Genomic DNA, 22,978 nt, shown 5'->3' with positions numbered 1-22,978 from the left:
AAAAAAAAGCAAAAGGTAAGTATAACCCTCTCCTCTTTCTAAGTAAACATATACTGCTAACTTTCACAGAAAGCCTTCGTCAGGGCACTGACCACTTTCAAAAAACTTTTTTTTGCTCCCAAAAGCAACCATCGCAAGGTGCTTCGCTAGAGTTTTGCTATGTTGATTCTTGCTAAAATATCGTTTTGGCCCTCGCTTATGTCCCTTTCACTCCACTTTTTGGAGAGAGAGAGAGAGAGAGAGAGAGAGAGAAGACCGGCTCGGGTGTAGGACTGCTCTTGTGTGACTCTTCTCTACCTTGCACAAAGGAGATTGAAAGCAACGAGGAGCATAGGATTAGACGAGAGGGGGCTCTTTCTCTCTAAAAACATTTTTGATGATCACGAAGAGATGTTGCCAACTAAAATCGATCGCGAGGTAAATTAAAGCAAGGCAACGAAATCGGTCGAGTTCACAATATGCAAGGGAAAAGCATCGCAAGAGGGAAACGAGGACGTGTAGATTCAGCCATTGATCCTCGCGATACTTTCCAGAGCCGTTATTTCTACCCACCCAGGCGCGGTACATAGAACCTTACGTTCTCATACACCAAGAACGTGACCCAAGTCGCTGGCAACACCCTGACAATGTTCGTCCCCAGCCCGCGGTAGAATCCCCTCCACCCCTCCTCATTCAAGATCTTGCTCGCAACGCCCCGTATTCCCTTCCCAAATCTGGCTTCCGAATGGTACGTCTGCAATCGACTCCGAATAACTTGATATGGGTACGTGGCGGTCCCGGCAACGACCTTCGCCGAACCTGAAATGACCAAGGTCGCCGTATTTCCCAGCTTCTCCTGCTCCCCAGTCCTACTCTCCACCTCATTGTGCTCCCTTGCCAAATATCTCCTCCAAACATTCTTCAGCGGCTCATAGACAGCAAACTGCACAGCTCCGTGACTATTCCCTAACAAACTGATCCCCGCGCCCCGATAAAAGCCCCTCAAGCCCTCATTCCTGAAAACCTGTCTTGCACCATGCCACATACTTTCATAAGCACCTTCACTTCCTTTATCCGAGCTCAGCATCCTGGTCTTGAGCACCCATATCGGGTTCGTGGACATCGTGATGAAAGTCCCTGATATGCCGGACGCCAGGAAGTAGTCTGCGGGCGAGAGCTCGTTGCGGCTTGCTGTCGTTGAGCCGTCATGGGTGAGAAAAGTGCTGGGGTGCGAGCGGTTATGGAAGAGGAGGAGCTGAGATTCGATGATGGATTTGAAGTAGAAGAAGATGGCCCAGCTGCTTGCATTGCCGACGAGATTGGGCGTCAGGCCACGATACAAGCTCTGAATTGGTCGCTCATTCTTCAGAAGGGATTTGAGGATTCCGAAGGCGTTGACAGGAGAAAAGGAGGTGTTGCGTTGGACTGGGCATGTTAGTAATGGTAAAGAAGAAGGTTGAGGGGCTTACTTTGAAGTCTGGTTTTAATCACATCGAGGGGATGGACGGCGAGCGTGGAGGTTGTGCCAGCTGCGAGGCCGGCAATGGTCTCGACCAACGCGGGGGAGAGGCGCGCATGGTTGTCGTTCATGAAGGAAGCATTGGCTTTATCATGTTGTGAAGCTTGAAGCTTGGATGACGTTGAAGCTCGAGATAAATATTTCTGGGATTTGCCGAGGCTTGAATAGGAGCTTCTGTCGGACTTCGGTCCGCAACGGATAAGACAAACGATCCAGGTTTCTAGAAGACGGGGAGGATTTGCAAGTGGTGATTACGCTGATTTGCGCTTTGTATTTGTACAATTATGTTCTTGGTTTCCCAAGCCATTCCATCGAATCATCCCTAAGGACCCCAAAGCATCTCACAAAACGCCTCTTATGCTACAATGCTGCCCTCTGCATTCAGATCCATAGTAAATCCAAATTTCCCCACACGATTTCCATCTCTGGCTTGTAAAGCAACCGTATCGTCCATGTCTGAAAGCTTATGCGAGCGGAGAGAAGAGTCTGCCATTAATTATTAGTCCTCCAGCTAGAACCATGGTAGCATAAGCCATATGTACCTGATGAAAGAAGGGCGGGGCTCGCTGCGAGTATAGCCTGCTTCTGTTAGACATGCTCTTGCGCTGAATTGTGGACTGCCATACCAAGGTAGAGAATCAGGGGAAGGTAGCCACTGGTAGGAAGGTTAGCAGAAGCTTTGATTGGGTATCAGAGGGAGAAGAGCATACTAATGGATAGCAACACGAGAGATATCAATGATCTTTCCAATGCGCTCCTGTATACACTCAGTACAGCTCCCTACATGGAGAATGGAGGCTGAAGACTGCGGACCTTGGACTCTTCTGAGAGTTGCATCGTGGCGGTTGTTGTGATTTGCAGCTGAAATCCTATCAGCAATCAAGGCTCCCGACCCAAGATACTCTGTAGGCAATACGTACAAGCTTGTTGTGACCCTTCGTTGCTCGTTGTCTTGACCTCGTTATCGTCCAGCAGAAAAGTTGAACATCAATCGCCAATTACCCCTTCAAGCCTAGCGCCCTATTTTTCGGAAAAGAGCTTCACGCGCCTCGCAACAACGTCCTTCAAGCTCCCCACTCCCAAAATTCTCAATAGAACCACCAAGATGTCAGGAGCTAGGCATTGGTAAGTTTCCCTCTTCTTATAACATTCATAGTCCTAATAATGTAAATAGGGAGCAAGACAAAGAAGCCACTGTCTACATAGGCAACATCGACGAGCGAGTTACAGACAGCTTGATCTGGGAGCTCATGCTCCAAGCCGGACGAATCGTCAATGTACACCTCCCCAAAGACCGAGTAACGCAGACGCACCAAGGGTATGGCTTTGTAGAGTTCATCAGCGAAGAGGATGCAGAGTACGCTGCGCGGATCATGAACCAGGTGCGGTTATACGGGAAGCCGATTCGAGTTAATAAGGTAATTTTCTCCCTAAACTTCCCCTTCCCACCTCTTCCCAACCCTGTCATAGAAGAAGAAAAAGGCTAATGAACAAACAGGCCTCAGCAGATAAGCAAAAACCCGTTGAAGTAGGCGCCGAGCTCTTCATTGGCAACCTTGACCCCCTCATCGACGAGAAAACCCTCTACGACACCTTCTCGCGCTTCGGCGCCCTCCAATCGCCCCCCAAAATCGCACGGGATGAATCCGGGCTCAGCAAAGGCTACGGCTTTGTCTCCTACAGCACATTCGAAGCCTCCGACGACGCGATCGCGAACATGAACGGGCAGTACCTCATGAATAAAGACGTGTCCGTGCAATACGCCTACAAGAAGGATGGGAAAGGAGAGCGGCACGGCGATGAAGCGGAACGTATGCTTGCAAGCCAAGCGAAGAAACATAACATTCTTCCTGAGGCGCAGCAGATGCCTGCACAGTTGCTATTGAACGGGAATGTCCCCGCAGGACCAGCAGCAATGATCGATATGTCCATGCCCATGGGCGGCATACCGGCAAACCCCATGGCCGGACCCCCTCCTTCTCTCCCCCCTGGATTCGGCGGCCGGGGCCCACCACCAGGAAACTACAACGGCGTTCCACCACCGCAACAACAGCAGCAGCAGCAGCGGGTCAACGCCCCCTTACCTCCCCCGCCCTCAGGATTACCGCAACGCCCGCCGCCGAGCCAGGCAGGCTACGGAGGACCGCAAGACTTCCACCCCCCGGGCTTTGCGCCGCCGCCGGGGTTCCAGCAGCCAGGAGGGATGCCGCCTGGGTTTGGAGCGCCTGCGGGACAGCCGATGCCGCCGCCGGGCTTTGGGATGGGACCTCCTGGTTTTCCGCCGCAGCCAGGGCAGGGACAGGGACCGCCGGGGTATGGGAGGAGGTGAGGGAATAGGCAAGGATACAAGAAGAATTCTGTGTCAGAAAAGGAAGGGGTAGTTGAGGAGAGATTCGGGATGAGAGATATCAAGCTCAGGAATATTGGGAGGAAACGAAAAGCTTGGCGTCTGGGCATTGTAGGCGTTCAGGGGCTCGTTTACGGGTGAGTTGGCTTGCTTGCTTGTCTGGACCAAAGCCCTCGAAGTAACACCTTCACAGCATGGATGAAGAGATACCAGATGGCAAGCATCTCTAAGAAAATGTGAAGGAAGGAAGTTATATGAAGGTATTAGGAAATGCTTTTATGAGTGCAGCCGCAGCGCCGAGTAGTGTACAGTCAACAAGAATAATACAACAAAGGCCCGCTCCTGGCGCATCTATCTTACTCGCTTCTCCCACCCATATGCACTCCCCATTCCACTGCATCGCCTCTACTCCACCATCTCAACCCCTCCATTCCCGCCATTCGCCTCCGGGACTGCCACAACATCCTCAACCCTCTGCTTCCCCACCTCCAAACCCCATGCCTCTTCGACCGCAAACTTCCGCCTGAAAACCCTCAACCACCGCTCCCCCCACTGCCGAACCATCTTCTCGCCCTCGCTCTCCCCATCACCACTCTCTAACACCTGATCCTTTGACCCGCTCGCCCAACCAACGAGCAAATCCTCCATCAAGCGGAACAACTCCCTCATACTCCCCCTTTCGCTCTCCGCAGGTCCCTCCAACAGCTTCCGCTGTTCAGAAGTCAAGCCAGGCGCTTTCGTCGCCCGGACAACCTGTCTCACTCTCCCCGTGACTTTACCAACAGTAGCAGAAACCATCTCATACACAAACGCCTCACCGAGCCTCTTCCCCTGCTTCCCCAACGCCCACTCCACCACGCTCGCCGGACTAAGAATCGTGTAATTAAGCAGCTTGTCCACGATATTGACGCCGATGCCCGGCTGGTCCTTCCAGTACTCCATTACAGACTCGATGATCTGTTTCCGGGCGTTAGGGGATTGCGGGCCAAGGCTTAGGAGGCGCTCTTTGCAGCGCTCGATACAGGAGAGGACGTGGGAGAGGGACTTGGAGCCGATGTAGCAGATTGCCGTCACGTAGGCGTCGGTGGATAGGACGAGGGGGTCGGGGAGAGAGATGTCGAGGGCTTGGGCGTGGATCCTGTCGATGACGGGCTGGATTGCTTCTTCTGGAGACTTTTTGCGGAGGAGGGCGAGAATTTCTTGGCCTTCTTTGGAAAAGGGGGTATCTAACATCCCATTAGCAAGAATCATGGCAAATTTGAAAACTAGACTCACCATCTTTGTTGTACTTGAAATCAGGTGTATCCTTCTCCTTCTCCTCCGTGATGAGTTTCTGATACGGCGCAGGCAAAGTCCCCTTAATCCTCTGCGCAAAGCTCAACCGGATCTCCTTGTCCAGCGAACCCTGAATAAAAGCCTTCTTCGGATCCAAAGACGGAAGCTCCACGTCGTCAATCCATTCAGTCCACTTCCACGTAAAGCCAAAGTTACTCAAATGATGAGCAAACCAGTCCATGAACCTGTAGCTCAGCTCGAGATCCATGGAATCGACGCTGCGGTAGAGGTATCGAATTGCTCTTCCGAGACTGGGTGCGATGGCTGCTGGAGCAATCTTGCACGCTTCTGTGAGGACAGAGTGGTAATAGACCAACTTGTGCTCCGGGAAAGGAAGTTGGAAGAGTTGCGAGAAGACAGCATCAACAGCCACATCTTCCGGCTTCCAAGTCGACCTATCACCCTCAATATCCCGTAGCCTATCAAAAGGAGTAGCCCTCTTAACAAAAGTACCCGGCGAGAAATAGCAATCGATATCGATCAGAAATCTCGCAGTAGCCGTCCTGTTGAAATCAAGGATATTGATAGTATCAATAACCGCATCCCTCAAAAGACAAGACGCAATATCCGTAGTCGGCGGCACAGTCTCAACATCTTGGTTCGCATAAACCGAGAAGTACAGCTCAGGGAATAGCGGTCTCGGGCCAGCGCTGGCGACTTCAGGGATGTTGATGATAGGAAGAAAATGCTTTGGTCCCAGATTCTGGGGTTCGTCTCCGAATCCCTCGAGCAGGAATCTCCAGGGTCTCGGAAGACAAGCAAGCTCCCATCCCGTAGCAGCTTCATTCTGCAATTGCTTCTGCAGTAACATGAGAACTCCACTCGGTGTCGTGGCTTCCTCCTTGCCATTACCAGGATACGGATCAACCAGCGCCTGCAACACATGCGGCTCGCTGGCAATGATATCCGTGTTCTCGATCATGCCCGTTGCTCTCTCCTGGCTATCGGTTGCTGACGAAGCCATGATATACGGGATCGTAAACAGGATGATCTTGACCAGCTCGGGACCAATAGTCTACTCCCATCAGCTTCGTTCCCCGCAAATCTCCCAAGAGCACACGGAAAACTCACCTCCTCATTATTCTCCGTCTGCAAATCCACCGCCTTCGTCAACAAATCCTGCAAAACAATCCACACCCCCTCTCCCTCCAGAACGCCCTGCAAGCCCCCCAAAAACTTCAGGCACAACTTGACATCCCTCCACTCACCCCTCTCAATCCCGTCGTTCAGCCTGCTCCCCATCCTCTCTACCACCTCCCTCACCACCTCCCCTTTCATCCCATTAATGCACAACACCACCGCAGCCACGAACGGCACCTTGAAGCTCTGCTCCCTCACCATGCACTCCACCACCTCAAAGAACCCCTCCTTGACCTCCGCCTCCTCCCAATTATCGACGATCGTCTTGGCGAGGAAGTGGATCTCGTCCTCGACGCGCTTGAGCGGCGATTCGGCCAGCGAGAGGAACTGCTTGCGGATCTTGGAGGAGAGGGGCTCTTCGTAGCGGCGCCGTTGGGGTCGGCGGTCGTAGTCGTCTTCATCTTTTGGCGCAATACAATCAGCTTCATTTCTCCTTTTGTGTGTTTCTTTCCATCCTCCACCTCCACCCTCAATGAAGCCAGCCAGCCAGCTATCTCAAGGATGGACGAAAGTAGGGCTGGGAAAGAAGGGAAAGCAAGTAAACAAAACACACCTCGATACCGCCGCTTCCTATTATTCCCATACCCGCCTCTGCCTCCCCGTGGTCTGTTATCATAGTCCGCCATCGTCCGGGAGGGTTTGTTGTGGAGTTGGACGTGGTGTCTTCGGCCTCGGAGGAAGTTCTAAATTGTCGAGGTGTCGATGCGCGTCTGGGCTTGGCGCCAGAATTGCGAGGCTGCAATTTTGACAGGGGACAGGTGACGTAAGCGGTTTTTGGCAGGGGTTGCTGAAGATGTCAGGAATGTTTCTATTTCAAGCAGAGAGTTTTTGGTGCTGTCAACTGTCAAGTGTTGGTTGTTACTGGACGAATTATGACGGAATTTTGATATGTGGGCCAAAGCGAGGGAAATCAGTTCCATTGGGTTGTAGATGATTTCCCTGCTTATTAAAGAATCAGAAGTCACCCATCACCAGACATTTCACACCACAAGTTAGAAAACTCATCTCAAATGAGGGAAGTGTCAATTTTTGAGTCTCAATCTCAAGTATGGAAAATCTTTCTGTTGATCTCAAAGCCAGCCAACCCCTTTTGATAGCCACTAATGGTCCTGTTCAGGTGGACCACAAACTCAGAAAAAGAAAACGAAAAGGAATCTTTTGACCGTGCCCCCATTTGCCCAGGCGATTGCGTTTGATAGCCCACCCCCAATAACCCATTCGATGGAATATTAACCCATTCCATGATGCAATCATTGAACACAAGCGTGTCGTGTCAAATGTAACAAAGTACGCCCGAATCTTTGGGATGTAGAGAGGAGAGAAAAGAGGAAGTCCAGCCACCCAGTCCGCTCGCTACTGAAAGGGGCGCGCCAAATAGTGGGACAAGAAGAATCGAAAGCAAAGGTCCATTCCGTCATGCAAAAAAAAAAAAATCTAAAACAAAGTGTGGTTGAAGGGAAGAGTTCTCGAAACCTCCATGGCGAAGTGATCGAGTCCTATCCACAGATATTCCGCCATGAGAGACTGAGGAATGCCGTTGCTGAACTGAAAACTCGTGTGAACGAAAATTCCATCTTGCGGTTATTCTTCTAAACCAGTAACGCATAACGGTCATATCCCGCAAGTCTCGCCCTAGCTTTCCGTACTTCCACAATCAATTCCGGTCCGCAAATGTGTAGACCAGGGCCATGTATATGATGAGGTGGTTTCCGATGCGAGAAGCTCAAAAACAACTCCTCGTAGAGTTATTTGTCGAGCGACAGGAAAGCATTTATTCGTCATTCATCTTGCGTAAACAGCTTCAGTCTAACCGCGCCATCATCTCGTCCTTCGTCATTGGCGTAAAGTTGTCGATATCCAGACCTCTGGACCCCAGCGAGGCTCGCATGTGCTGTGGAACCAAGCGGTGGTTGAGTTGGGGGGCGATCGAGAGTTCTGGCAAATGTCAGTTTAGTAAATATGCGATTTTCGAAAGCGAACTTACCATGGCGAGAGAAATCAAAGAGTGTGGGCAGATCCTTGACTGGACCATTTGGATGACGCGAATCAGGAAATCTGGTCGATGGGTCTCGCAGCTCATCAAAGAATGGGTGAACCATAGCATCAATGGCCGACAATCTCTCCGTGGGAGTGTACTCGAGGAGGCACGAAATCAACTCAATGGCGTTCGTGTCAGCCTTGCGGAAGACCTTGTTGAACGGGTGAGGCTTGATCTGCGGGAATTTGTGCTCCATGTAGTTCGGGTTCATGGTACGAATTTGGTCTCTCGTGGGCGTACCCAGAACCTTGATAATCTCTACCAGTTGATCGATACCAGACTCTCCAGGGAACAGAGGTTGACCAAGCATCAACTCAGCCATGACGCAGCCAGTTGACCAGACATCTGTCTTAGAATTAGTAGATACACAAGGAAATCCTCGACGGCGGGGAAGCTAACCGATCTTTGTTGTATAATTGGTGGCGCCGAAAATCAGCTCGGGGGCTCTGTAGTAACGGGAACAGATATACGAGACGTTTGGCTCATTTTCTACCAATATCTTTGCGCTTCCGAAATCGCAGAGCTTCAGAACGCCAGTGCTGGGATCCAACAGAAGATTTTGTGGCTTGATGTCGCGATGGCAGATGCCTTGGGAGTGGATATATGCGAGGGCACGGAAGAGTTGGTAGATGTATAGTTTGACTTCGAGAATGGGCATAGTCGTCTTCATCTTGTTGAAATATCTCGATGCCCGGTAGACGGTCTCAGGGACGTACTCTTGTACGAGGTTGAGGTAGACTTCATCCTTCTGCCACAGCCTCATTAGTGAATGTTTCTTATGAATTGATAGTGGGGCACGCACTCGTTCACCATTCGAGTAGTAAAAGGCTTTCAGCTCGACGATATTTGGGTGTCGGACGATGCGCATAATCTGCAGCTCACGATTCTAAATCCAGTCAGCGATGGCCGATCTATGAAGGCAAGTCCTTTGCGCACTTTGAATCTCTTGTCCTGCAAAACACGCTTGATGGCGGCATCCTCACCCGAAGGTGAGAGCTTCGTCTGAAAGACAACACCGAAGCTTCCGTTGCCAACGATCTTACATTGCGTGTATTGCATGTCTCGAGTCTCTCCTGTAACACCGTCTTGGACCTTCTCGCGGATCACCTCTGGTGAGGGGTTAGCATCTGTGGCAGGTACGCAGACCCTGACCGGGTGTCTTACCTCCCATCCTCAGACTCGAGAAGGCTGCAGGCCGATTTTGCGACATCTTGAGGTCCAAAACACCCTGGCTATCGCGAATGCGGAGGGCTAGAGACAAGGAGAGTTGTAAGGGGAGGTGTTGGTGTGTTCGTGAAGTCCGTGATGGGCAATTGGGTCAAAAGTTGAGGAACGAGGGACAGCGAGTCTGCGATCAGTTGTGAATAACTGCAGTAACGTGATGGCAAGCCCACCAAGATCCGATTCACCGTGTGTTTGCTTTTGCGGTCCAAAGTGAGACGGGAGGCTGAGGAGTGGCCGGCTGAGTGGTCGTGGAGTCGAAGGTTCTGCGGCAGCGCTGGAATGTTGACGGTCGAGGCGAGCGAGCACGACGCTTCGATGTTGATGTTGGTGTGCGGTTGGAGTGTGGAGGTGTCGTTTGATGAAGTAAGGTCAGAGCAATGAGTGGTTTAGGTAAAGTGCAAGTTCCTTGGCCCGAAAGACTGGCTATGCTCACGCGCTCGAATTTTGAGATTGAGCAGTTGGGAACTAAGCAGGACTGGGACTGGGACTGGGGGGGGCAATGGGCGCTGATGGTTGGACAGCTGGACGACCGTTTGGCCCTGGGTCACTGGCCTCAAGCGTACCGACAGAGCCTGCGTCTAGCTGTGGTGGGCCGTAGAGGCAACGAGCGGCGTTGAGGGGATGCAGAACGGGCAGTGGAGGGGGCTGTATTGCAGGCGTGCAGGGCGTGTTGTGTACGTGTAGGTGTAGCGTTTCGTAGCAGAGGAGTGCTGGCTGTTGGAGTAGGTGTAGGTGTAGGAAAAGGTGTATGTGCAGGTGTAGGTAGGTGTAGGTGCAGCTGTAGTTGTCTGGTCTGTAGGCGTTCGGCAGGCGAGAGAGGAGCCGTAGGGACTTCGAGGCAGGTGGGCTGCGGGTTTGCAGGCTTGTAGGCAGTGGTATCTTGATCATTCACGAGCCCATGAGATGGGCCTGCAAATGATGGGCACTGGCTTGTGGGCGGGCTCTGGTCGCTTCTTGGAGTTAGCGTTGGGAGACTGACGTTGCGCTGCTCATCCTGCAGCAGAGGCAAGGCAGGGGATCATGAGCGAGGAAAGGATCCTCTTGCGGGTTGCAGGCGCAGACAGGGGTACAACCAGACGGCAACCAGACGGCGACCAGCACTGGCTCGCAACTGTGTTTCGGCGTCTGCTGTGGCGGAGGCGACAAGAGCAGAGCAGAGCAGAACAGCCGGAGTGACGACAATGAAGAGCAGCTCGTCAGGGAGAAAGGAGAAAGGAGAAGGAGAAAGCGAGACCAGTCAGGACGGAGGGCAGAGGTGTGGGAATGGGAGTGGGCGTGGAGACAAAACAATCGAGGGTGAACTGACAAAGGCAGTGAGTGAAGCGTGTATCTACCGCAACGGCCAGGGAAGCTTTTTAGGTTTTGCTGGCTGGTGCCGGCAATGGCTTCCTGCCCCAAACAGTCGGATTGAATTGGCTGCGGAGGGCTGCGACGGGCAATGGTTGGTTGGCTGGCTGGCTGGCTGGCTTATTGACAAATGCACTCTGACCTGGAGGAGGGGCAGCAGCGCCGGAAAAAACGTTTCGGTCAAAGGAGACTGGGGAGCAGGAGCAGCAGCAGCAGCAGCAGGAAATATTCTAGAAAGCAAGACAAGAGATGGCGATGGCGACGGTCACAATTCTTCTACAACTAGCTGTCTGCTGTCTACCCACTCCTCCTTCCTTTGTTTCACGCATGACATGCACTCTCACTGCAAGACCGCTGTGTCGCTCTAGTCAACAATGATGATGTGAGTCCTTCTAGACTGCTCCCTTCCTCTGCCTCACCATGCACAGCTTCTGCCTTTGCCCTCGCGGCGGAGCAAAACATAGTGGGAGTCTGCGATCATGGGACCTCTGATGCTGGCAAGCACGCGCCTTCCAGAGGTATGGCAGTCATGATATGCCAACACTGCATCATCCATGTCCCAATGCAGTCACAAATGCATAAGCGTATCACAGAAGCTGCGCTGAGCAATCGCCCTGGAATAATTCAAATTCAATTGGAACTGCTAGGTTGCTGGAGCTGCTGGAGCTGCAAGAGCTGCAAGAGCTGCAAGAGCTGCAAGAGCTGCAAGAGCTGAAGCTGATTTCCGCATCTAGGACCTCCTGCGTTTGAAGCAACAAAAAGAGACTCAGGTACGGGACAGTTGGGCAGGGCAAGTATAAGCTGTCGAGTACAACATCTGTACCAATACATCCAGCATGTTGCGTTACATCAGTGTACCGGAGGGATCGAGATGTTGCTGGAACCAGATCACAATGCCGTGTTGTTGCTCCTCGGATGGCGCACTTGGTACTCGGGACAGGGCAGTCTGGAAGCTTTGTATCCTCACGCTCTGCAGTTTAGGCTGACCCAGAGCAAGATATCACCCCTCTGCAGACGGTACAGGAGCTGTGTGAGGTCGCTCAGCAAATCCCATTGCATCCAAGCTGCACCTCTCGCTGGCCACTCGCCGGTACTAATAAGAACTCAACGGCCGGGTTCCTGTTGCTGTTACACGCGTGGCGCGCAATCAAAGCTGCTCTACAGCATCGCGAGCTGCTGTGCCTCCTCTCATGCGTACCTGGTTGCTGGCAGTTGCCAGAGCCCTTTCTGGCATCTGCCCGAGAGTCGCGAGTCGCGAGTCGCGAGCCTCGAGTCAATAGTCTGAGACATCGAGATCTCTCCCGTGAGCCACGACGTCGCCTCGACCCAGGAGGAAGGTGAAGTAGGCCGTTTTCGCAGCGAGGCCCCTGAAGACCTGAAGACTGTGAAGAGGAGGCTCACGATGTGACGATCGGTCCCGAGCACAGGCCAATTCGTCGCCGCCGCCGCAGCCGCAGCCTCGTACCTATGTGAAGCTCCGGGTTCGAGGGATGGGGGTCTTGCCTCGCGGGTTGCCTGCCATCGGCTCACCACTCGGGTTGAAATCTTGGACAGGCTCGTGGACGGTGGATCCGTTTACCGATACAGTACAGTAGCTCTTCCAGGCTGGTGCTTGTCTTGTGCAGGCACGGACCAGGTCGAGAGGTCCGGGTCCGCCGCGCTGGCCATGCAGGCCATCATTCTGGCGATTCGAGCTGTCGGATACGAATCATACGCCGAGTTATTAATAATGACGCGAGGGTGGGTAGGATGGGTAGGGTGGACGGGCGGCCTGGGGAGTGGGACCAGTCCATACTCCGTGCTTCGTAAACTCTACTCCGCCAGCTCCACCAGCTCCTGCGTTGGCTGCTCTTGCTCTGCTCTGCTCTGACTGCCCCTGCTCGCCAAGCGCCGCAGCTGGGCTGTCTCATCGTCCAGGTTTGCTCTGGTGATCAAGCACAGACGTGTGAAAGCCGCGCCGTCCATTCCCAGCCGGAACAGATGCTCTTTGGTCTTTGGAGCTTCATGTGCGAAGCGGAACGGAACACAACACAACACAACACGCCGGACCGGCCAATGGGTTTGCATACCAGCAGCATGGGAATCTCCAACGCAAGCCAAGGGCCAACGCGCCCGTTCCATCTTGAGCTGGAAAGATTTCTTGCGTCTGCCACTCAGCCAACCACAACCCCCCTTTTCCCATCTTCGGCTCAAGCAGTCACGGGGTGAGCTTATTGCCGTGCAACCTGGCGCCGACGATGACATGGAGGTTCTGGCATTGCCTCAAACGCTGACATGACGGGTTCAGCCACCAGCAAGCCGTGATGCAGGGTTGAAGAAAGAGCTGGGTGAAGCCTCGAAAGGAGATGGTGGCCCGCGGGCAAGTCAACGCTGGGCTGCTCGGCTCTCCACTCGCAGATCCATTTCGATCCACCCTCCACACACATTTAGCGCTGCAGAATGAGCTCGTGACCGTTCCCCTTGTCTGGAGCCTCCCGAAATGCCTTCACAAGTTCACCAGCACGAATCGTTGCAGACGCCGGGGCCCAGAAGAAGAACAATTTCCCCGACAGGAACTTTAAACGGCGAGGGAGCAAAGGCCACACACCCACTCCTCAGGCGATTCCCCTGTACCTGTAGCACAGCTTCGCGGCGAGATCCTGAATATCGGTTTGAGGATCCAGATCCCTCCAGATCCAGACCCGACAGGAAAGAGCCGCGGAACACCAAAGGAGCCCGAAGTCGGGACGTGAGACACTTCTCCGATGGGATCTGCTGGAACCAAGCAAAGCGCACCGTTCGTCACGCCTCGAGGAAGCAGGTTGCCCTGACCTTGTACAGCAGACGCAGATGCAAGAGGCCTCAATCTTGTGCTAACTGACGAACTGCAGTGGAACGCCATGAGCCCCGATTGCAGCCACTCAAGGTTTGCCGGAATCTGGAAATCTAGCACGGGCATCTAGGGCTCGCAGGCAAGCTACAGGAACAAAGCTCAAGCTGCAGTTCAGACTCATCAGCCCACGTTACGGGCCTGCAGCAGAGCATGCCTGCATCCGAGGCAAAGGATGATAAAAAGCTCCTGCCATCCTGTCTGTTCACAACCTCTGATGGCACAGCAGCTGGCATCACCTCAAGCATGTCATTCAGCTCATCCTCCCGCCGTCTCGCCATCTCGCCAACATCTCGATCTTATCTGAACTTTGCTTCCCAACCACGAGGCGCACAACTGGGTCAAGCTCCCGGCCAATCCGGGTTCCCAGCCAGCTCTTTTCCAACTCCAAATGCCCATCATCGTCTATACGCGCGATTAATCCCATCGTGACGACATACTGCAGAACGCTGGCTCTTACTCGCACCCAAGCTCTGGCTCTCCGGAGGCCAATGGCAACGTGTGGAACCTTGTCACCTCAAATGAGGGGTAAAAATGGCTTCATGCTTGGTCTGGCAGGGTGCCGATTGCTACCCCACCGAGCCCACCTCCCCAGTTCAAGAACCGACAACACCAAGCCCTGCTCCACGATCTGAAGGACACCACCTCTCCCATCTCACAATTCCACAAAACCAGAAACCCAATTGGCGGGATGATGCCAAGTGCGTGATGCGCACGACAGATATATATGCAGTCTCTATTTTCCGCCACGCTGCTTCGTCAAGCTCGCCCGGATCAACGCCCTCGGTCGGCCTCAACAACATCAACATTCCTCGTTTCGCCACCCACACACCCTCTCTTTCCTCGCCTGCTCTCCTCGCTCCCCTCACCATCGCCCTGTCTTTCCTCCCCTTGCAACCGCCGTCCCCTATTCCACACAACCAATCACCAACTCAATAAAAAGACTTCGCATCCGGGAAAACGCCCTGCTCTCGCCTGCTCCCGGCTGTATCGCTCCCTATCCAGCGACTTGCATTCACCATGCATATCCAGATCTACATGCCATGCCTCCACTCCCCCATCTCAACCGACAGCTTATCCGACCCACATAAAATAACATTTCAACGAAAGTGTTAAATCGAAACATCTCCCTCATCAAAATTGAACGGGATCTTCCCTCCCCCCCGCCTGCATATCCCTTCATCTATTTTCCATGTTTCGTCAAGGGAAGGGATCTCGGAATAATATCAATGGATAGATCCAACACATGAACGAGATGTGGTTGATGCTCATTGCTTTTCTCTCTCATGACTCAAGACCAACCCTAAGGCTGCCGCGGGTTCTTGCAGATGCAACTGCACGCCGCCTATTTATATACCTGATTGAATACAATTCGCTGACACGTGCAAACGTATCCTATTCCAAATCCCTCATTTCAGCCCTGCTCCTCTCGAATCCAAAAAAATGTAAAAGGAGAATTGTGATGGTCACGTGCATAGAAAATACAAATCTCCCGCATCTGCGCAGATGGTTCATCAACAACGAACATGCCTAAAAACAAGCTCTATAAAACCTCTACCCCGCCGGAATGTATTCTCCGCTCTTACTCGTAGCCAATGAAATATCTGGAAAAAGATTAAAAAGGGAGATTATCCGGCCAAATAACCAAACCTCCCAGATAAAGTTCAATCGCTGGGTCCCATATATCTTCCAGAGCCATGGACCCCCACGCATGCAATCACCAATCCCGATCTAATCCCAAACGTGACGACCCTTTCCTCTCCCCACACACTCTCTTCCCCATTCAATTCGTCTCCAAACCCTTTTTTTTTTCCAACACCCTCCCACCCCCCATCCAGCACATCCGGAAGCCGATGGGGGGGGAGCCACAGCGCACACGCTACGTGTCCGTACCTGGCGCTTGTGCGGGAGGGAACGCCGCTTTGGGATTCCTACGTGTGGGGTGGAGGCCTCGTGGATGGGAACGCGGCGTTGGAGATGCGGTCGGTAAGGGGGAGGACGGTGCAGGGTCCGTCAGGGTCCTTCCTGTGTCTTCAGTTGGCGGGGCGGGAGGGGTGAGGGTCGCGGACGAACTAAGGGCAGGTGAGTCTTGTGGGCAGGGAAGTAAGAGGGCTGTGGGTTGTGTGTCCCAGTGAGGGACCTTCGAGAGTGCTAAGCTGTAGGTAGGGTGGGGGTTGAAGGGCGAGTAATGATCCTCGACTGGGGACGGCCTTTCGATCGGAGGTCGTCAAGCGAAGACGAAATTCCTGGCTTGGTCGTTGAAAGGCTCTTCTCGCTCAAGTGGCGATAGAAGGGGGTGATGGGACTACTGATACTCGTCCTTCAGTCTCTACTCTCTTCTCCTCTCTGGTCTCTCGCGGCACCTTTGCCTGGAGATGATCTACGAAAGTGGATAACCGAAAGTTTGCAAGTGAGAAATATGAATAATGCTTTCACGCAAACGGAATATCAATTTACGGCTCGAGCAATGTTGTGTTGACATCTTGCGCTTGAGTCTCGCTATGCTCCGTACATCTTCGTCCTATGTTCGTTCAACCTGGTTCCGTGTTGCTCTCGCCGAACTGTTGTGTCGAGCAAGATGAGCGTGATTGAAGGAAACAGCAGTCTACTCATACCATTCTCTCGATTCAAGTTTTCTGTAACTCTTAGCCCTGAAAAAATCGAATTGGTAGATCTGAATTCAAATCAACAAGTGAAAGCAACCTCGCTTAATGGAAAGGGGATAGGGAGGAGACCACCAAAAGAAAAGTAGTTTCGGAGTTGTGGTCAAGCGGCCGAAGATAAGAAAGAAAGTGGAGGGATAGCTCGCAATTGGGTTTCACCCCCTCGATGAAGGAGGTCCACGGTTTTGCGCATGAGATTGGTGTTTTCGTATTCGTGGGATGAGAGGTCCACTAAGAGTCAGCATCGTCTTGAGGCGATGAAGGGGATAAGGAGGCATACTTGAAGAAATGGACATACACCGTCAGAGCAAGGCTGTGACGTACACTTGGTTGGGTGATGCAGAGAGATGCACGACCGACTGAAGTGACTTCGACTGTAAACGAAAAGAAGCCCCAAGGACCTCCTAAACGACGGCTTGGACATGGCCGACGACGGAGTGTAGTGAGTTGATTGGAGTGGATTTAATGATGCCAGCGTCAGCAGCTTGACGACGAGGAAAAAGTTATCAGATTCTTCTTATTTGAGATGATAAACACCCGAGATGGAAGTACTCCTCATAAAACGGGAAAGCCAGTCCTATCTTGCTTCCTCAACAAGAAATCTAACTGCAAACCCCCCCCCTCCCCGAAAAACCAAGCAAGAATTTCTCTCCTCAACATTCGGGGCAAGGCTAAAGCCGTGAGGTATAGTTGGAGGATTATGTTGCACAAATTTGACTACGAGTGTAATTTAAAAAAGTATTGACGGACTGGATGATTGACTCTTCCACTTTCAAAGCATTAGAAATTACTCCGAAGATGGAGCAGTTTTCCTGATTTGACGTTGACGTCCTCGTGCAGAGCACAGGAAAACGCAGGCGGGAAGCTTAGAAAGAGAGAAGGCCCGGGCAGTCGTTCAGGCTTCAACCAAATCACTAGATAATTGCAGAAGCACAAGCAGACCAAATATTCATGCAACATATCCTTTCTTTTGTACACCATCAGGTATCTACAGCAGCATTTCATGCCTAACCTGCCTGCCCGCACAAAAGCCACTATAATACAGATTCGTCCCCTCTCATACCACAGACCATTGCTCTGGGCCCAATACACTTGATTACCACCCAGAGATGCTCGCAACACCGTTCCAAGACAGAAAGGAAAAATCTATGATCGTCACACCTTCCCACCATCATCAAATATGCAGAATAGGCTCATCCAGGATTGAATGAAAAGGTGGACGAAAGCGCACATGTACACCAGTGGGGCTGTAGCATGGTGTATCCGAGCGTGTTTGTAGTAAGACAGTTGCGGGTCGAAGTAGAGGATTTTGTGACATTCGATATGTTAGAGAGCAGCCCGGCACTGGCACTCAGGTCATGGCATTAAATATCGATTACGTAGAGCGGAGGGGTGGGTTTTTGGTGTCGAGTCGATTAGAAGGGGATCTGCGCAGGAGCTGCGCCGCCTGCCAACTCTTGTTGTTCTTGGAGCTCTTCACTGCCTGCTTCAATGGAGACAGCGAGTCCGATCTTTGCTTGTTGCTGGGGTGATATTAGCATGACTTCAATTTTGGGATAAAAGCCACGAACCTTGAAGTGGTCCATATCAGCAGCAAAAGTCAACTGAACTGGAGGAGCCACTCTCTTCTCAAGCAAGCAGCTTAATTTACCCGTCGAATCCACCTGTGCTCTAAAAGTAGACATTCGGAAATCGTACTTGGCACCAACAGTCGTAACACCCTCCTTCCTCACAGGCCCTCCCATCAACCCGCCAGATCCTGATAGGCCAGCAAATTGCAAGTTCAGGTCAACTCCAGCTTCCACCTTATCTGTCAATCTCCGCCAGTATGACGTGCTGATTGCTCCTCCTGCAGCCAATTGAGCACTAGCAATCCAGTCACTCCCCTTATATTTTGCACAGTACGAAATAGCCGTCTCCGGACCTTGGTTCAAGGCCGCGCGTTGCCAGATAGCTTCCAGACCCAGTGCCAAACCTGGAGTAACGGATTGTAGGTAGCTGCCAATGAAGATACCAGTAAGACCACCATCGATCAAAGAAGGGTTGAGAGTCTTCAATGAGGCTGTGAAATCATTTCCAGTGTATTCGTTGTCAAATTGTACCATTGCTTGGTTAGGACCAGGTGCGATCTGAATCTGGGTCTTCGTGACAAGAGATGGAGACCATCTGTAGTTGAATCTGGTGGAGAGCTGTCCTTCGTTGTCGATGTTTCCTTGCATGAAGATCTGGGCAAAGCAAGTTAGAAGATGCGCGCATTGAAGGCCTTGCAGGCTGGCCGGGAGGGAGCTTGGCATAGTTGCAACTAACCTTGTTTGTGCCAAACAGTGCAGCAAAGGTATAAGGCGGAAGCCCTTGTGAACCCATGGCAAATGCATGAGAAACTTGGAATAACGGGGAGATGCTGAATGCCTTGGTGAGGTCCGCCCGCAGGCCCTGGAAGGTGTAGTTGTTCAGAAATACATCACGCTGGACCTCCCGCGCAATGTTCTCGACTGTCCCTGGGTTTGACAGTCCCAAAGCTGCCCTCCGCTCTGAGAAGGATGTGTATGTATCCGCCAGCGCTGCAACGACCGAGTTGTTGAAGAGGAACCCCAATGGCAAATCCTTCTCCAGCTCTAGTGACGACATGTTTATGGCGAGACTCCTTGTACCTGGGACGAATTGAAGGAATGGAGATGTCTGAGAAGGAAGATGTTGATGCAAGACCAGGTGAAAGGAGTCGTGGGTGGTTGAAAGGAGACACGCAGATGCACCTGAACTTGATACGCCGTGGTCTTGTGAACTTTTTTCCAACAGGAGCTGTTTGTCAGGCAGGAAGTAATCTGCGCCAGGCGGAAACCACGCCGGAGCTGTACATTCAACCGCCGATTGGCTGCTTTGGCGAAACCAGTTAACTAGACCCTTGCTATCAAAAGAACTTCTCCCTAAGACATCACAAGATATCAGACTCCAATCTCACGACGAAGAAGTGTTCTGGCTTTGGACTCTGTCAGGGAGCTTACCAAACACCAAAGAGTCTTCCTCAATCGCAATTAAAGAAGAAGAGCAGATCCCAGGGCCTGCTCTACCCCTGCTTTGTGTTCTGCCTCGGCACTGGATTGCTCTTAACTTTCACAGCGGCGGTTTCCATTGCACTTTTGAAAGAGTATAAAGTCATTTCTGAGCGAAAGAGATTATAGCGGGTCATTCTCGATTGGACTAGTGCCGTTTCTGCCGCTTGGGTGTGTTGATAGGTCACCATACAAAATTTGTTCGCTATGGATACTCTACTGTGAGCTCTCTTTCATCACCCGATCCTTTTTTCCTCCTACACCACAATCCTTCTTTCCTCATACACCACAATCCTTCAAGATTGCAAATTTCAGCGAGAAACGTCTTAGAGAATGGTCTATCCTACGTGGATGGTTATCGTCGTCGCCCTGCTAGTACTTTCGTTCTTGGTCACCATTTTGTATTTGCAAATTGAGTACTACCTCGAACATCCAAGCCATGGCGACGCTTCAAGTGGCTCCCATCAGACCGAGGCCCGAGTTGCACGAGAGTCTCGACGAGGAGTGGGCGGAGTACGAGAGGCGTGATGCTGACCTGCTTGAGTCCAGTACTGCTGAGATCGCTGCGAACTCGCCACGTTACCGTAGGAGATCTTCTACGTTCATCGATGGAGTTCACGATGTCCCCGACGAGAAGGCCTCTCCAATGGCTCCAGCACAGCTTTATAGTACGATGTCGGGCAGACTCTTCCACTCCGGAAGAATCGCCATCGTCCTTGTCGGCCTGCCAGCTCGGGGAAAGACGTAAGTCAAAGCGTCAAGCGTGGCATTGCAGGAAGTGCTAATCCGATCTTTCAGACACATATCCGTCTCCTTGTCTCGATATCTCCAATGGTACATGATTCCCTCCCAAATCCCTAAATCGCCAGACTAACATTCTCAGGCTCGGTGTAAAGACTAGGGTCTTCCACTTGGGTGACTACCGTCGAGCAACCATGGGACCTGATATGGAAGTACCAGAGGATTATTTCTTTATTAATGCATCAGCAACCTCCGTGATGCTCCGTCAAAAGATTCTAAAGAAGTGTAGGGAAGATATCTATGCATGGCTCAATCATGAGAATGGTCAGGTTGCTATTTATGACGCCGTCAATCCTCTTGCTAGTGGCCGAAGATCGCTTGCAAAGGAATTTCAGAAGCACGATGTTCAGGTATGTTATGGTCTTCTCGATCTCGTGATCTTGCTATTGCTGACGACACTCCAGACTCTCTTCCTGGAATCCTACGTCACCGACCAAAACATCCTCGAGGAGAATGCACGTAGTGTTAAGATCTCGTCGCCAGACGTAAGGAGCACAAATGAAATCCCGCGGGACACGACTAACTGGTCGCAGTTCGTCGGAATGGATCCAGATGAGGCTGCCAAGCTTTACCTTAAGAGAATTGACATGAAGATCCCACACTTTGAGACTATGAACGAGCCCGACCTCAACTACGTCAAGATGATCAACGCTGGCGAGAGACTCGACTACAACAACGTATCGTTTGGATATCTGTCGACTCGTATCGTGTTCTATCTCATGAACCTCCACATCAAGTCCCGCGTAACCTTCTTTGCCCGAGCTGGAACATCCAGCCAAGAGGACTCGTTCAAGGCAGATGCACCCCTTGGTGACGAAGGTAGAGCTTACGCAAAGAAGATGGCTGATACTTTGCTTGCCCACCGTGAGGCAGAGAGAGCCGCAATTATTGCTGCTGGTGATTCCCCTGCACCCCTCAAGCCGCTCACCGTCTGGACCTCAACCAGAAAGCGCACTGTCGAGACCGCTGATTACCTCAAGGATATCGGTTACAGAGTTCGTCAACGATCGCAGATGAGCCAACTTAATCCAGGTGTCTGCGAGAAGCTGTCTGAAACTGCAATGCGTCGGCTCTACCCTGATGAGGTTGAAAGGCATGAGTTGGACCCATATCACCACCGCTACCCACGTGCTGAGGTAAGCATTTCCAAAAGCCTTCAAAGAACCGGCTCTTACTGATGGTCTTCTAGTCATACCACGACCTTGCTGTTCGTCTTGAGCCTATTATCCTTGAACTGGAACGGGAGCACAATGACCTCCTTATCATCGCTCATGAGTCCGTCCTTCGAGTTCTCTATGGCTACCTCATGGCTTGCGATGCTATGAATATTCCCAAGTTGAAGTTCCCACGCAACGAGATTATCGAAGTGAGTTGATAATCTAACCCAGAGATCTAAAATTTGACCATCCGACCCTAACATGTTGCCAGATCATCCCAGCTTCATACCAGAACGAGGCAAAGCGCATCAAGATCCCAAACGTCCACATCGACATGATCCCCGGCTCCCCTGAAGATATCCGCATTCCCGTTCCACCAAGCGGATTCATCAGCCCCTTGTCAGGACTTGGTACTCCAGCTGAGCCAGCCACGCCGATGTCTAAGGTCGTCCCCCCCTCCCTCTTGATACCACCGGGCGAGAAGCCACAGAACCCTCTCTCCAGAGATTGATGCACCAACAATTGTCGAAATGGCCAATCGGTCATCGCGGTTTGCGAAGGACGTCACTTGCTGATACTTTCGACATACTGCTACGACGTTGTCATTATCTCATTTCGATTCATTTTATTGGAAATTGCAAAGCCTCGCGCTGCGCTTCCCCCGCCCATCGTCTCCCTGAAAAGACCCTACGTTGTATGAGTCAATTTTTCGTTTTATTTTACGAACTTTACGAATGCCAACACGAATACACGATGCCTAAACGGACGGATGCATAACGGAATAGAAGTGGAAATGGGGAGTCTTCAAAGGGATTGCATCACATCCAGGAATGGGCATAAAATACGAATTGCTTTTACGAATGAACTTTCCTTGCTGTAGATTAGATACCTCTGCACAAATGAAATAAGTCAACGAAACCTTCCTCGTTGAGGTGTTACTTTATCCGTTGTGAATTTCATGGTTGGCAGCTGAGACCAAGTTTGGTGCGCTCGGGCTCAAGGCAGTTCCTTCTCGGCTTAGCAATGCCTCTTCTTACCACTATGCGCTGCTTTATTGTTGGTGTCTACCCTGTTGTCTGAATGGTCAGCGAGTCAAATTTTGGCATCCATACTGCTTTCGAGTTTCATTATGTCTGGTGTTTGCTCTCCAGCCGGTATCGTTCGACTTGCAATTTACTCGACATGAGCGGATGGCCCACCAAAACATTGGCCGATCATTGGTCTCGATCCCGGCCTTGGGCTGGTAGATAGCATGCTTTACGGCGAGAATTCAAGCAAACACTATCTTGTGTGCCCTTCAAGGCTGCTTCTCGAGGCAAGCCATGGACTGCCTCATCGATGCTCCTTCCTCCAATGTCTAAAGTCATTTGAACTTTCCCAGATTGAGCGGTCACTTCTTCAAGCTTCTCCACTCTTTACGATATACCCCTTTTCTGAGAATGGTCGAGCCTTTGACAGTTGTGGGAGCAGAGCTCTTGAGTCAAATCTATTCCAGCATCCAGTCGTTTT

General features: G+C 51.7%; 9 protein-coding genes across 9 annotated transcripts; 4 read left to right on the top strand and 5 right to left on the bottom strand.

Annotated features, from left to right (window-relative positions):
- Window positions 1–275: 275 nt before the first annotated feature.
- K444DRAFT_657921 (mitochondrial carrier) lies at window positions 276–1,664 on the bottom strand. Its single transcript, XM_024886201.1, has 2 exons — window positions 1,449–1,664; window positions 276–1,404 (listed from the first exon to the last, which is right to left on the bottom strand). The coding sequence occupies exons 1-2, from the start codon at window positions 1,567–1,569 to the stop codon at window positions 545–547; spliced, it is 981 nt and encodes a 326-aa protein (XP_024726144.1). The 5' UTR covers window positions 1,570–1,664; the 3' UTR covers window positions 276–544.
- A 345-nt stretch (window positions 1,665–2,009) lies between these two features.
- On the bottom strand, window positions 2,010–2,448 carry K444DRAFT_605318 (Tom7-domain-containing protein; the record flags this gene model as incomplete). Its single annotated transcript, XM_024878849.1, has 5 exons — window positions 2,419–2,448; window positions 2,312–2,359; window positions 2,209–2,255; window positions 2,125–2,153; window positions 2,010–2,080 (listed from the first exon to the last, which is right to left on the bottom strand). The coding sequence occupies exons 2-5, from the start codon at window positions 2,333–2,335 to the stop codon at window positions 2,010–2,012; spliced, it is 171 nt and encodes a 56-aa protein (XP_024726143.1). The 5' UTR covers window positions 2,336–2,359; window positions 2,419–2,448.
- A 155-nt stretch (window positions 2,449–2,603) lies between these two features.
- On the top strand, window positions 2,604–3,827 carry K444DRAFT_648928 (RNA-binding domain-containing protein; the record flags this gene model as incomplete). Its single annotated transcript, XM_024885519.1, has 3 exons — window positions 2,604–2,623; window positions 2,673–2,916; window positions 2,997–3,827. 3 exons carry the CDS (start codon window positions 2,604–2,606, stop codon window positions 3,825–3,827), a joined length of 1,095 nt encoding a protein of 364 aa, XP_024726142.1.
- A 423-nt stretch (window positions 3,828–4,250) lies between these two features.
- Window positions 4,251–9,568, bottom strand: K444DRAFT_648927 (uncharacterized protein; the record flags this gene model as incomplete). Its single annotated transcript, XM_024885518.1, has 9 exons — window positions 4,251–4,969; window positions 5,121–6,195; window positions 6,252–6,721; window positions 8,305–8,440; window positions 8,702–8,703; window positions 8,758–9,106; window positions 9,161–9,244; window positions 9,295–9,467; window positions 9,523–9,568. The coding sequence occupies 9 exons, from the start codon at window positions 9,566–9,568 to the stop codon at window positions 4,251–4,253; spliced, it is 3,054 nt and encodes a 1,017-aa protein (XP_024726141.1).
- Window positions 9,569–9,791: 223 nt separating this feature from the next.
- On the bottom strand, window positions 9,792–10,616 carry K444DRAFT_295772 (uncharacterized protein). The gene has a single exon (XM_024871681.1). It carries the CDS (start codon window positions 10,468–10,470, stop codon window positions 10,048–10,050), a length of 423 nt encoding a protein of 140 aa, XP_024726140.1. The 5' UTR covers window positions 10,471–10,616; the 3' UTR covers window positions 9,792–10,047.
- On the top strand, window positions 10,501–11,297 carry K444DRAFT_670913 (uncharacterized protein; the record flags this gene model as incomplete). Its single annotated transcript, XM_024887685.1, has 2 exons — window positions 10,501–10,541; window positions 10,583–11,297. The coding sequence occupies 2 exons, from the start codon at window positions 10,501–10,503 to the stop codon at window positions 11,295–11,297; spliced, it is 756 nt and encodes a 251-aa protein (XP_024726139.1).
- Window positions 11,298–14,890: 3,593 nt separating this feature from the next.
- Window positions 14,891–15,413, top strand: K444DRAFT_295545 (uncharacterized protein). Its single transcript, XM_024871680.1, has one exon. It carries the CDS (start codon window positions 15,045–15,047, stop codon window positions 15,330–15,332), a length of 288 nt encoding a protein of 95 aa, XP_024726138.1. The 5' UTR covers window positions 14,891–15,044; the 3' UTR covers window positions 15,333–15,413.
- A 2,463-nt stretch (window positions 15,414–17,876) lies between these two features.
- K444DRAFT_549096 (uncharacterized protein) lies at window positions 17,877–19,089 on the bottom strand (the record flags this gene model as incomplete). Its single annotated transcript, XM_024876424.1, has 3 exons — window positions 17,877–17,984; window positions 18,033–18,686; window positions 18,769–19,089. The coding sequence occupies 3 exons, from the start codon at window positions 19,087–19,089 to the stop codon at window positions 17,877–17,879; spliced, it is 1,083 nt and encodes a 360-aa protein (XP_024726137.1).
- A 308-nt stretch (window positions 19,090–19,397) lies between these two features.
- On the top strand, window positions 19,398–22,415 carry K444DRAFT_622800 (bifunctional 6-phosphofructo-2-kinase/fructose-2,6-bisphosphate 2-phosphatase). The gene is made up of 8 exons (XM_024882170.1): window positions 19,398–19,732; window positions 20,061–20,255; window positions 20,310–20,345; window positions 20,395–20,662; window positions 20,717–20,797; window positions 20,846–21,448; window positions 21,502–21,678; window positions 21,741–22,415. Exons 1-8 carry the CDS (start codon window positions 19,719–19,721, stop codon window positions 21,978–21,980), a joined length of 1,614 nt encoding a protein of 537 aa, XP_024726136.1. The 5' UTR covers window positions 19,398–19,718; the 3' UTR covers window positions 21,981–22,415.
- Window positions 22,416–22,978: the final 563 nt, after the last annotated feature.

Source organism: Hyaloscypha bicolor (genome assembly GCF_002865645.1).
Source record: "Hyaloscypha bicolor E unplaced genomic scaffold K444scaffold_191, whole genome shotgun sequence".
NCBI classification, from domain to species: domain Eukaryota; kingdom Fungi; phylum Ascomycota; class Leotiomycetes; order Helotiales; family Hyaloscyphaceae; genus Hyaloscypha; species Hyaloscypha bicolor.
Note: the sequence above shows the minus strand (reverse complement) of the source record. Positions and strands in the feature narration are given on the sequence as shown.